A 13,297-nucleotide genomic window follows, 5' to 3' on the forward strand; every position below is an offset into this window, starting at 1 on the left:
CTCACACACCCTCACCCTCACACCCTCTTACCCTCACAAGCCCTTACCCTCACACACCCTCACCCTCACAAGCCCTCACCCTCACACACCCTCACCTCACACACCCTCACCCTCACACACCCTCACCCTCACACACCCTCACCCTCACACACCCTCACCCTCACAACCCCTCACCCTCACCCTCACAACCCCTCACCCTCACAACCCCTCACCCTCACACACCCTCATCCCCGTCACCCTCATACCCCCTCACCCTCACACACCCTCACCCTCACAACCCCACAACCTCACCCTCACACACCCTCACACTGAAACCCCCTCACCTTCACACCCCCTCACCCTCACACCCCCTGACCCTCCCTTCATCCTCACACCCCTCACCCTCACTCACCCTCTTCCTCACTCCCCCTCACCCTCAAAACCCCTCACCCTCACACCCCCTCACTCATCCTCACTCACCCTCACACCCCTCACCCACACCACCTTCACCCCCACCCTCACACACCCTCACACACCCTCAGCCTCACACACCCTCAAACGCTCACCCCCCCTCACTCACCCTCACCCTCACACCCTCACACTCTCACACTTTCAAACACCCTCACACTCCCTCACCCCCTCAACCTCACACACCCTCACCCTCACACCCCCTCTCAGCCTCACAACCCTCACACACCTTCACTCACCCTCACCCACCCTCACCAGCATAGCATAACAAAACATAGCATAGCATAACAAAAGAAAGCATAGGATAGCAAAACAAAACATAGCATAACAAAACAAAACATAGCAAAACACAACAAAACATAGCATAGCATAACAAAGCATAGCATAACAAAACAAAACATAGCATAACAAAACAAAGCATAACATAACAAAGCATAGCAAAACAAAACATAGCATAGCATAACAAAACACAACAAAACATAGCAGAACAAAGCATAGCATAAGATAACAAAACATAGCATAAGATAACAAAACAAAGCATAGCATAACAAAACATAGCATAACAAAACATAGCAACACAACAAAACATAGCATAACAAAACAACAAAACATAGCATAAATAACAAAACATAGCATAGCAAAACAAAACAACAAAACATAGCATAGCATAACAAAACAACATAGTATAGCATAACAAAACAAAGCTTAGCATAGCATAACAAAACAAAGCATAGCATAGCATAGCAAAACAAAGCATAATAAAACACAACAAAACATAGCATAGCATAGCATAACAAAACAAAGCGTAGGATAGCAAAACTAAACATAGAATAGCATAACAAAACATACTATAACATAACAAAACATAGCATAACAAAACACAACAACACATAGCATAACAAAACATAGCAAAACTCAACAAAACATAGCATAGCTCAACAAAACACAAAAACAAAACATATAATAGCATAGCAAAACATACCAAACACAGCAAAACATAGCATAGCAAAGCATAAAAAAATAGCATAGGAAAATAAAGCATAGCATAATAGAAACACAACAAAACATATCATAACAAAACATAGCATAGCATAACAAAACATAGCATAGCATAACAAAACACAGCATAGCATAACAAAAACACAACAAAACATAGCACAGTATAACAAAACATAGCATAACAAAACAAAACATAGCATAACAAAACAAAGCATAACATAACAAAGCATAGCAAAACAAAACATAGCATAGTATAACAAAACATAGCATAGCATAACAAAACAAAGCATAGCATAACAAAACATAGCATAGCATAACAAAACACAACAAAACATACCATACATAGCATAGCAAAGCATAGCAAAACATAGCATACCATAACAAAATACAACAAAACATAGCATAGCATGGCATAGCATAACAAAATAAAGCATAGCATTGCATACCAAAGCATAGCATTGCATACCAAAACATAGCATAGCAAAACAAAGCATAGCATAATAAAATGCAACAAAACATAGCATAGCATAACAAAACATAGCATAGCATAACAAAACATAGCATAGCATAACAAAATACAGCATAGCATAGCATAACAAATCAAAGCATAGGATAGCAAAACATAGCATAACAAAACAAAACATAGAATAGCAAAACAAAACATAGAATAGCAAAACAAAACATAGCATAGCATACAGCATCACTCAGGGGCACCACAACATCACTATGCGCTACCACAGCCTCACTGAACGCCACAGCATCACTCGCTCGCCATCACAACATCACTCAGCGCCACCACAGCATCAATCTATGCAACCATTCATTTCTTTTCATTTCATTTATAATCTTTATTTCGACAAAGTAAAGCCATAAAAGATACATAAAACATGACTTACGTTGTTACAAGGTCCGTATAAGGGAATTAATGATTTTACAGATAACTCAGGTACGGTTAGGAAATCGTTACATTTATAAGCTTAATTTAAATAGATTAAAAAGGCATCAAGATATAAACACATGGAATTCATTGCTGCAGCCCATAATCTTCATCATTTTATAATTTTAATAACACTTTAAAGTAAGAATATATATACACAACATAATATAAACAAAGTGGCAACAACCTTTTGTAACTAGTTGCTTCAAAATTACATCATAATTCCGTTAAGAGCTTCAGACCCACTTTATTACGTGCAACACTTATTGCTAGCAAAAATCTACTGACACCGAAAACTATCACTTGACTTGTATCGGTCTTTAAAATCCTTTCCACTTCTTTATATGAGTGCACTCCTTAACTTAAACAAAGAGGTTTAATCCATCTTTTTCTAATAACCTCATAAGCTGGTCAAAAAAAAAAAAGAATATGCGACTCATCTTCTCTTATATTACATGGGTACATGGTACATAGGTCACTAGTCTTTTTGGTATGAATACTTGTCCACCTGGCTATAATCATGTTTGTTTTCAAAGTTCCATACTTGAATTTCAGATATAATGTTTTGGCCAAAGGTGGTTGGACCTCGTCCAAAAACTGTTCAAAGTAAGCACTATCTTTGAATACAAGGAACTTAGGGGGTCATTAGGATAGCGGGCGGAAAACCACCCCGACCGCCATGGAGGCGGAAACCAACCGCCTGCCTGCACCGCGGATACACCGGCGGCCACATTAGGATCAACCGCCACTAAAGACCGACCGCAGCAGTAGCGGGCCAAGCAAAGCCATCCGAGGCCGGCGGTGATGGCCAAAAATCGACCACGGCGGTCGGAAAAGTTGCGGAAAAGCTACAACCCGGCGCAAGGACAGCGGACACACCGCACGGGAAATTAAGATAACCCCGAGGGTGTCGCGGTCGGAACCGCTGCTACCGACCGCCGAGGTCGCACACAGGAGTGAATGGGAAACATAGCGGAAGAGCTGCAGCATAGACACCGCAGTGGATGGGACATGAAAAACATGGAGGACGATGCCAAAACACCGCAGTGATGCCAAACAGTGCACAAATAAAATCAGCCATGCCCCCCAAATACATAACACACATACAAATAAAAAAAATAAAGCAAAAATAAAATTAAAACCCTGGACAACTCCAACAACACACCTAACACCCAAAATCCACTTGGACACACTCACACAGCTGAGTATAAAGCCACCCCCTCACAAACCACAATCCTTTGCAACATTCCAGAATAGAAGGCCATACCCCAAATCTAACAGGAGAGGCAAAAGAGCACAGCACAAACACACATCCACCACCACCATCAGCACCACCTTTACACCAGCACAAATAACCACACAGCACACAACACACCTCAACACCATCACCTGCACCCACACCCCTGCACCCACAAACACCTCAACCACCACACACCATGACAACACCAACAATGCCCAAATTCACCGACAGTGAGTTGACAGTCATGGTCAATGAGATTGTAAGAGTAGAGCCACAACTGTTTGGTAGCCTGGTCCAACAGAAACCATTAGCCACGAGGACACAAATGTGGGAAATGATAGTCCAAAGGGTGAATGCAGTAGGGACCACCCCAAGATCCAGGAAGGAGATCATGAAGCCGTGGCATGATCTCAAAAGGGTTGTCAAGGAGAGAAGGAGTAAGACCTGGACGCTGGCGAACGTGACTGGCAGTGGCCCTCCCCTCCCACAGAAAACATTCACACCATGGGAGGAAAAGGTGCTTGCCATACTGCTACCTGAGTCTCACAGGAGTAGCCGGGCGAGCCGAGGCTGGTAAGTACAAACAAATGCCTAACAACACACTGAGAAGTACTTCCTTGCAATACCAAAACACCATTACACTGTCCACCCTCACACAACAGGTAGCTAGCCATCTTGCTTAGGAAGCCTGTATGGGGAGGGAGTCCTGCACTACCACTCACAACATGCCCCCTGTCCCACAGCTGAGCGAGGTACAGGCCTCCCCCACCCAGGAGAATGTGTCAGCCATTGCACAGTTCAACAAACAGACTTACAGGTCGGTAGCCATCTTGTATTGGAGCACTGTTTGGGGGTGGGAGGCCTTGTATCACCACTCCCAGCATGTCCCCTGGCCCACACTCCAGTAGGATGGAGGCATCCCCCACCCAGGAGCATGTGTCAGCCATTGCACTGTTCAACAAACAGACTTACAGGTCGGTAGCCATCTTGTATTGGAGCACTGTTTGGGGTGGAAGGCCCTGTATCACCACTCTCAGCATGTTCCCTGGCCCACACTCCAGCAGCATTGAGGCCTCCCCCACCGAGGAGCATGTGTCAGCCATTGTAGTGTTCAACAAACAGACTTACAGGTTGGTAGCCATCTTGTATTGGAGCACTGTTTGGGGGTGGGAGGTCCTGTATCACCACTCCCAGCATGTCCCCTGGCCCACACTCCAGCAGCATGGAGGCCTCCTCCACCCAGGAGCATGTGTCAGCCATTGCACAGTTCAACAAACAGACTTACAGGTCAGTAGCCATCTTGTATTGGAGCACTGTTTGGGGGTGGGAGGCCCTGTATCACCACTCCCAGCATGTCCCCTGGCCCACACTCCAGCAGCATGGAGGCCTCTCCCACCCAGTAGCATGTGTCAGCCATTGCACAGTTCAACAAACAGACTTACAGGTCAAGTCATCTTGTATTGGAGCAGTTTGGGGGTGGGAGTCCTGCACTACTACTCCCAGCATGCCCCCTGGCCCACAGCTGAGCAGGATACAGGCCTCCCCCACCCAGGAGCAAGTGTCAGCCATTGCACCGATCTCCCTCACTCAACAGGTAGGTAGCTATCTTAACTCTTCCTGATGTGTGTGTGTGGGAGACCTGCATCCCGAAACGCAGCAACAATTGCATGCAATGCATTGACATCAAACATGTATGAGTAAATGATGTTCCCCTGCACTATGAAATTACACAGTGTCGCTATGAATTGTACTACTGCTGACTTCATATTTGTGTAGTGTACAGACAGTCCTTTACATGCAGCTGAGACAATACTTGCACAGTGCCCAACACTGACCATTCCCCATCTACTCCACAGGTGATGAAGAACTCACTGCTGAGGACCACACCAACGACCAGCTGAGCCAGTCTCCACCCCCGGCCCATGGACTCTCAGATGCGGAGACCCAGGACAGTTTGGACGAAGAGCTCCAGGCCGGCCCATCTGGTGTGCCACCGACCCAGAGGTCCCAGGTCCCCATCCTCCCCACCACATCCCCTGCTGCAACAAGAGCGCAGCAGACCCCTGCTGTCATGGCCTCTGCCTCCACCGCTGCCACCACCATCACCACCCACACTGCCACTACCACTAGTACCACCAGTACCACCTGCAGCACCCTCCCCGTCCCAGGGGATGACCAGCCCACAGCAACTACTGTGGAGGGCGGGGAGAGAGTGCGTGGACCGACAGTGGCAAGGCAAGAGGTCCGTGGCAGCAGAGCAGGTGGGAGGGCCAGGGTCACCACCAGACCTCGGGAGGAGTGGACACCATCCCTGGACCACTTCACCAGAGTAGTGGAGGCATACCAAGAGGTCCAGGGACAAAGTGGCCGGTCGGATGAACTATTAAGGGAGCTCATCCTGCTGATGAGGTCCATCGACAACCGCCTTGGACAGATGGTGGACCTCATGGGCCAGCAAGTGGCGTTGCAGAGGGACAGGCCTGTGTCCCAACCACCACCTCCGTCCCCTCCTGTTGTGCCGCAGGATGACAGTTCACCATCCTCCCCTGCGCCAACAGAGAGGGACGAGTCCCCTCATGCTGCTGGCCATTCAGCAGGCCCCCCACCGCCAAAAAGATCTAGGGGGCATCCAAAGAGCCTAGGAGTCTCCGGAGTGAAAGCACCTGCCACACGCCAGTCACGGAGCCAGCCGTGATGACAACCCTCTTCCCTACTGCATTGACTGTTTGGACTGTCTTTATCCACATTTCCTTGGCAATGGCACCTGTCTGTTGGACTGGGTCACCACATCCATGTGGACTGTACTTTTGCATCTCATCGAACAGGACTGTCAACTCACTGCTCATTCCCCACTGTCATGTAAATATTCCCACACAAATCACATGTCCACTGTCAAAATAAAATACCTGATGCACCAGATTTTGTGCAGTATCGTTTTTAGTGCAATATTTACAATGTTGACAATGTCCATGATGTGCCCAAATGATGTACAGTATGTAGTGCAGGATTTGTCTGTAGCACCTAGGAAGATACAACAGAACAACAGTCACTAGTCTCGCATCACAGGCAGAACACCACACAAAACATACACAATACACTACAGGCATACTAGACAATGGGCTGCAGGTGTGAACAAATAGGGTCCAGCATACGTTCACATATGGAACGTCAATGTCACTTTTACCACACACAGGTGACTGAACGTGTGCCTGTCTGTTACATCCGCGAATAGCCCTTGACAACAACAGCAACCACACCACACAATGTACATGTTGTACCTCGTCACTCACCTTCAAGTGAAGTAGCGTTCGATGAGCTGCTGGTGCAGGTCTACTCCTTCATCCTCTCCACTGTCCTCATCACTAGACTCAGGTCCTTGAGCAGGTGGTGGCCTTGCTTCCTCACCATCGTCCAGGAGCAGGGGGATCCCCTTGTGGATGGCCAGGTTGTGCAGCATACAGCATGCCAAAACGATCTTGCATACCTTCCCAGGCGAGTATGCCAGTGCACAAACGGTCCTGTCAAGGCAGCGGAATCTAGACTTCAGCAGGCCAAAAGTCCGTTCGATTACCCGTCGGGTCCTGCCATGGGCGTCATTGTAGCGGATGTCAGCCGGGGTCCTGGGATTCCTAAGGGGGCTCAACAGCCATGGCCGACTGGGATATGCAGAGTCACCTATGAATGACAAACACCCATTGCAATGTTGCACAGCCAGAGTGCAGCAGGTAACACACAGCACACCATATCAGTAGGCATACTCACCCACAATCCAAGCACGCTCGGGATGCAGATTCTCCATCATCTGGGGCACCATGCTGTTCCTCATGATGTACGAATCATGCGCCGAGCCAGGATACTTCGCACACACATGAGAAATGGTCATGTCCACAAGGCACACCACCTGCACATTGATTAAATTATAATGTTTGCGGTTCCTATATATGTGCTCCGTCACCTGTGGTGCCACCAGACCTACATGGGTGCAATCGATGGCACCAACAACATGTGGGATGCGCCCAAGGGGATAGAAGTCACCCTTCACGACAGCCAATTCTCCTCCCCTAGGGAAATGAATGTAGCGATTCTGATAGAGCATCATGGCAGCAAGAACATCCCTCAGCACCATGCTGAACATGGGCTGTGACATCCCTCCAGCGCTAGCCACGGTCTCCTGGAAGGAACCTGTCGCAAAAAAGTGGAGTGCTGCCATCACCTTGTATGTGGGTGTGAATGCCGTAGGATAGTGACGGCGAGGCTGCAGGTGGGGCTCCAATAGATCACACAGGATCTTCAGTGTTGGTGTGTCCAGGCGGAATTTCCTAATAATTGCAATATTCTCCATGTCCTCCAGCACTGTCAGGTGACGTAGGAGATTTGGCCTCCTCCTAGTTGAGAAGTAAAATAGAAAATGTCAGTGACAACCATCATGAGATGACCACAGCACATACCATCAATGATGTCATGGAAAAAAACCGACTGCCTGAGAGATGCATGGCACACCAGGTTACATGGTTGGCCTTTTGATACACACAGAGGGCACACCTCTCCACTGTCAATACACAAGTGCCACAAACACATCGGAGAATGTGAAAGCGCACATACTGGAGATCACAATTCACATGTGCAGGCAAGCTGCAGCAACATCCAGCAATGTTTTGGAAATTACCATGTCTGTATCACACCCATCTGCTGTACCTGTCACACCTCTATGCATCATCTAAACTCTGCACACATCCATCAACACAATGATCACAGTATCAGGAAAACGTTCAGTTGTGTGCATGAGCGGTTGTGAATGCACCAGTCTGATACAATACAATGCAGTGACACAAGCCTTGTCAAGGTCATCACTGACCCACAACAAATGGATTTGTACCACATCATGAACACCAGCTCAAGAGTGTCAAGCATCATCAGCCATGAAATGCATAAGTAACATGGCAGGGACCACAGACAAAGTGTGTCACACTGAACGTGCGTCCACCTGTGGATGACATGGAAGTATGGCATTGTGTGTACAATGATGTGCCCTTCACCATGTTGCTGCTGTGTACTGATACAGTGTTCAGGATTGACATAGCCATTAATGGTCATGAAATTAGCAGCACCAACCGCCTGTCCCCGGCGGTGTGACACCAGTACCACCCCCTTCACAAGTGCGGAAGCCATTGGCATATGGACATGTGTACATGGCGGTGGGCATGCTCCGCCGCATGAATCGCGGTACCAACCGCCTGTCCCCGGCGGTGTGACACCAGCACCAAACCCTTCACAAGTGCAGAAGCCATTGGCATATGGACATGTGTACATGGTGGTGGGCATGCTCCGCCGCATGAATCGCGGTACCAACCGCCTGTCCCCGGCGGTGTGACACCAGCACCACCCCCTTCACAAGTGCGGAAGCCATTGGCATATGGACATGTGTGCATGGCGGTGGACATGCTCTGCCAGCGCATAGGCAGTCATTGGATGGATTTGAACGATGCACCATCGCGGTAGCGCACCCCGGGTACCGGCGGTGCATCACCGCCATGGAGCATTGCCTACAGCCAATGGGAGCGATGATCGCGGTGGCATGATGCACACTTGAAAAACGCGGAAGGTGTGCTCCGCCACCACGGAGGCGGTCATTGGATGCATTTGAATGATGCACCATCGCGGTAGCACACCCCGGGCACCCGCGGTGCATCACCGCCATGAAGCATTGCCTACAGCCAATGGGAGCGATGATCGTGGTGGCATGATGCACATTTGAAAAACGTGGAAGGTGTGCTCCGCCACCACGGAGGCAGTCATTGGATGATTTTGAAAGAAGCAGACCTGGACAACCAATTGGTGCTACTTTGCAGCTTACAGACGACCCCAGGGGGCTATATGTTTGTGGGAGTGAGCCTCACATTTCCTCTGCTCACAGAGCCTGATGCCTGGGACCCTCTCCTGCTGCTGCCTCCTGAGCCTGCTGCCTGGGACCCTCTCCTGGTGCTGCCTCCTGAGCCTGCTGCCTGGGACCCCTCACCACTCTCTTCTGCCACATGTGTTCCATGTGCACAGGGATGGCAAGGACAGAGAAGATACGTGTCAGTCCATTCACCAGTGAGGAGCTAGAGGTCCTTGTGGACGAGGTGCTGGCACAGTACCCAAGGCTGTTTGGTGGTCCCAATGTCGTGGTAAGTCACCATGAAGGCAGCTGTCGGGCAGGGGGGTGTCAGACGTGTAGTTGTGCTGCTGCAGTATATGCCTGAGGGTGTGGGGTTGTGTCAAACACTGACAGACAAGCTGTCTCCAGGGCGAGGGAGTGTGTGTGTGTGTGTGACAATGTCACTCTTTCCCATGCCTGCACCTGTATGTGTGAGTGGGGAGTGTTACATTGTCAGCCATACAGAGCCACCGAATGTATGCCATGTAGGTGCCAGGACAGTAATTGCTTGTGTGAGTATTTCTGTGTGCCCCTGTTGTCTGACTCAGTGTGACCCAGAGAGTCGGACCAGTGGCTGCCCACACAAATGAAAAACACCACCACTCACATGTTCCTTGCACCAGTTCCTTCCCACTAAATATTAGATATGCCACATCTGTGCCCTGTGTAATTGCACTTACACACTTCTGTCGATGCATATTATGTTGATGCATCTTGCATTTGTGAGATTATCCTGGACACTCTATGCCCCAATGTGTGCATGCAATTACATCTGTGTGGGCCATGCAAAGTGCCCTTGTGAGGGGTCCCCCAGTTTTGGAGGGAGGGAGGTTACAATAGGTCCTGGGTCGGGGTCTGGGTCTTGCTACTGTACTGATAGATGTTGGTACCTGACATTGTGGAACTGGTCATTAACCCTTCTTTTATCTCATACATGCAGCTCAAGGTAAACCAGCATAAGGCTGTGTGGAGGGCCATTGCGGCAGATGTGCGAGCCCTGGGGGTATCCAACCGCCGACGCACACACTGCCACAAGAGGTGGGATAACATCAGTCGGCTTGCAGAAACCGTGGCTGAGATGACATTGGGGATGCTACCACGCACAGGGCGTTTGGCGCAGCGCAGTATGACTCCAGTGATGGCCCACATCTTGGCAGTGACTCATCCAAACCTGGATGCACATCTGAAGGAGCATGGCAAGCAAGGCAGGGCTGGTGAGTATCTGGGGAGTGTGACTTTTGCTTGGAGTGGATGCATGTGTACAGGGCCTGCGGCAGCGGTGAGCCATGCGATGTGCGTGTGCTGCTGTGCTGTGTCATGTGAGTGGCTGCTGTGATGTGTGCTTGTATCAGGTATTGTGCCACCCTGGCCTTACTGAGCAGATACTCCCTGCTGTACTTTCCCATTGCCAGATGTGTTGGCCTCCACATGGTCATTCAGCGTTGGAATGGTATGGGTGATCTATTATGGGGTGAACAGCAGTGTCCACTTGCTGAGTGTGAATTCATGTATGCCGACTTTGCCTGCACCATGATCGTTGGTGCCTCAACATCTGCAATTAATGTGCCCCAGATTACCACATGGTGCTTGCTACGGCCTACGTGGCATTGGGGACTGTGATGTCATAATAGGTGTGTGTGTTGTCCCCGCCTGTTCCCTGAAGGTCAGTTAGTGGTAACAAGTGTTGTACCCTCATCATGTCCCAAGGTGTGGGCAGGCCAAGTTGTGTGTGTGGTACACTTCATGTACGGGCAGGGTGTAGTGCTGTGTGGCATCAACATGGCTTACTCATGGCAGATATTCAGCGTAGCAGGCACTGTTGTGGTCTGTGTTGTCTGTAGCTGCACAGTGATTGCAGGGTGTGGTGGTTACCATGTACATTTGGACCTCTCCTGTACTGCATTGCTTCGAATTCGTGTGACCAGATGATGACACTTACACAACCCTGTATCTCTCTCTAATACAGATTCACAAGAGACAACGGAGGAACATGAGCCAGAAACCAGTGGTGGCGAGAGTAGCACTACAGCTGCAGCGGTGGCAAGTGACACAGAGCCAACCAGCGCATCTGAGGGGGACAGAAGTATGCAGGAGGAATCCGTGGCTGAGATACAGAGTAGCACATCATCTGATGCCAGCGGAGCTGCATCCATGTTGGCAGGCACAGGGGATGGGGAGTCTGCATCATCATCTACAAACCAGCGGCCAGTGCCCAGCCTCCCATCCACTTCCTCTGGTGCTGCCCGTATCTGTGTCACTAAGAGGGGACGAGTCACATTCACACCTGGCACCGCTGCCCCTGCACCTGCCTCCCCCTGCTGCCCTCACTACAGAGTGTGTAGAGCTCCTGCGCCAGCTCTGTGTGGGCCAGACCGCCCTGCTCAATGCCTTCAGTGACCATGACAAGAAATTAGGCCAGGTGGTTGCATACATGGAGGGCATACACTCTGACGTGGGTGGGCTACACCGTACAGTCCAGGCGTTGTCCTCCACAGTGACGTCAGCCCTTCAACAGGCACATGCTCCCATTGCAGCTCAGGTGCCTTTGTCCACCCCCCAGTCAGTGGCCACATCAGGTGACAGTGATCACGGTTCGCCTGCATCCCCAGAAAGATACAGCAAAAGGAGCACACAACAGACACAACCTAGGCACTCCCGCCCACAGACACCATCCCCACTGAAGAGCAGGGCCACCCCACAATGCACAGACAAGAGCCAGTCAGGGAAGACCAAGGACAGGCGATCAATGAAGCAGACATCAGGCTCACATGCCGCAGAGGCATCACCAGCAAAAGACTCACCTGTCACTGAAACTTCACACAGACCTACCCATGCAGTGTCTGTGTCCACCGAGGAGGTGTTGCATATCAGGGGTACACCTAGGAAGAGCAAAGGGACACATCCACCCACCACATCTACCCCAATTCTGAGTCCATTGAAGCATGTGGAAGAGAGCACTGTAGAGACTACCCCTGGCACAAAGGCAAAGCAAGGCACTGTAGCCACCACCATTGGCAAAAAGGCAAAGCAGGGCACTGTAGCCACCACCCCTGGCACAAAGGCAAAGCAGGGCACTGTAGACACCACCCCTGGCACAAAGGCAAAGCAGAGCACTGTAGGGGGTACACCAGGCAAAGAGGGGAAGGAGGCCCTGAGGCGTAGCCAGACCAAGCGTTCCGCAGGATCCAGCACATCACCAGAGGTAGTGCCAGTCTGCACCTGATGTGGGACAGTTGGTGTGTGTGCCTGTTGGGTCATCAACACTTCCCATCAACCCCAAGACAGGGACGCCAATTCATATTCCCAAAAAGTGGAAGGGCACCCCTCCAACCTCTCCCACCCACACTGTGTCAGAAGTCTGCATGACTCCACCTCCACGGGCAACTATGCCACCTGGTCCACACAGCCCTCCAGCTTGCCAAGCCACTGTTAGCCCCACAGCACCTGGGGCTCTGTCACCCCAGTTAAGTGGGCCTGCTGTCACCGACACACAGCCAGGTCCAAGTCTGCATGACTTCCAGGAGTGAGTTGACATCCCCCTCATGCGCCTGTGCCTCATACAGGTGTGCTAGTCCTGACCATTGTTTACAAGCATGGACACTGGGCCTGTTGCTCTGCTGTGTTGGCCTCTCCCCTGCCATGGACACTGGCCCTGTTGCTCTGGTGTGTCGTGCTCTCACCTGTGCCTTGGACACTGGGCCTTTTGCTCTGCTGTGTCGTGCTCTCCCCTGCCATGGACACTGGGCCTGTTGCTCTG

The 13,297-nt window shown here is 50.2% G+C and overlaps 1 protein-coding gene across 1 annotated transcript in view; it reads left to right on the top strand.

The window, feature by feature from the left end:
• LOC147677672 (uncharacterized) overlaps nt 1-6,318 on the top strand; it is a 43,368-nt gene extending 37,050 nt beyond the window's left edge. Inside the window, exon 2 of the mRNA XM_086945573.1 lies at nt 5,480-6,318. Coding sequence (XP_086801699.1) covers nt 5,480-6,318 — 839 coding nt within the window. The remainder of the gene's footprint in view (nt 1-5,479) is intronic.
• The last annotated feature ends 6,979 nt before the right edge of the window (nt 6,319-13,297 follow it).

The sequence above is a fragment of the Lissotriton vulgaris genome, chromosome 12 (assembly GCF_964263255.1).
Source record: "Lissotriton vulgaris chromosome 12, aLisVul1.2, whole genome shotgun sequence".
NCBI lineage: Eukaryota > Metazoa > Chordata > Amphibia > Caudata > Salamandridae > Lissotriton > Lissotriton vulgaris.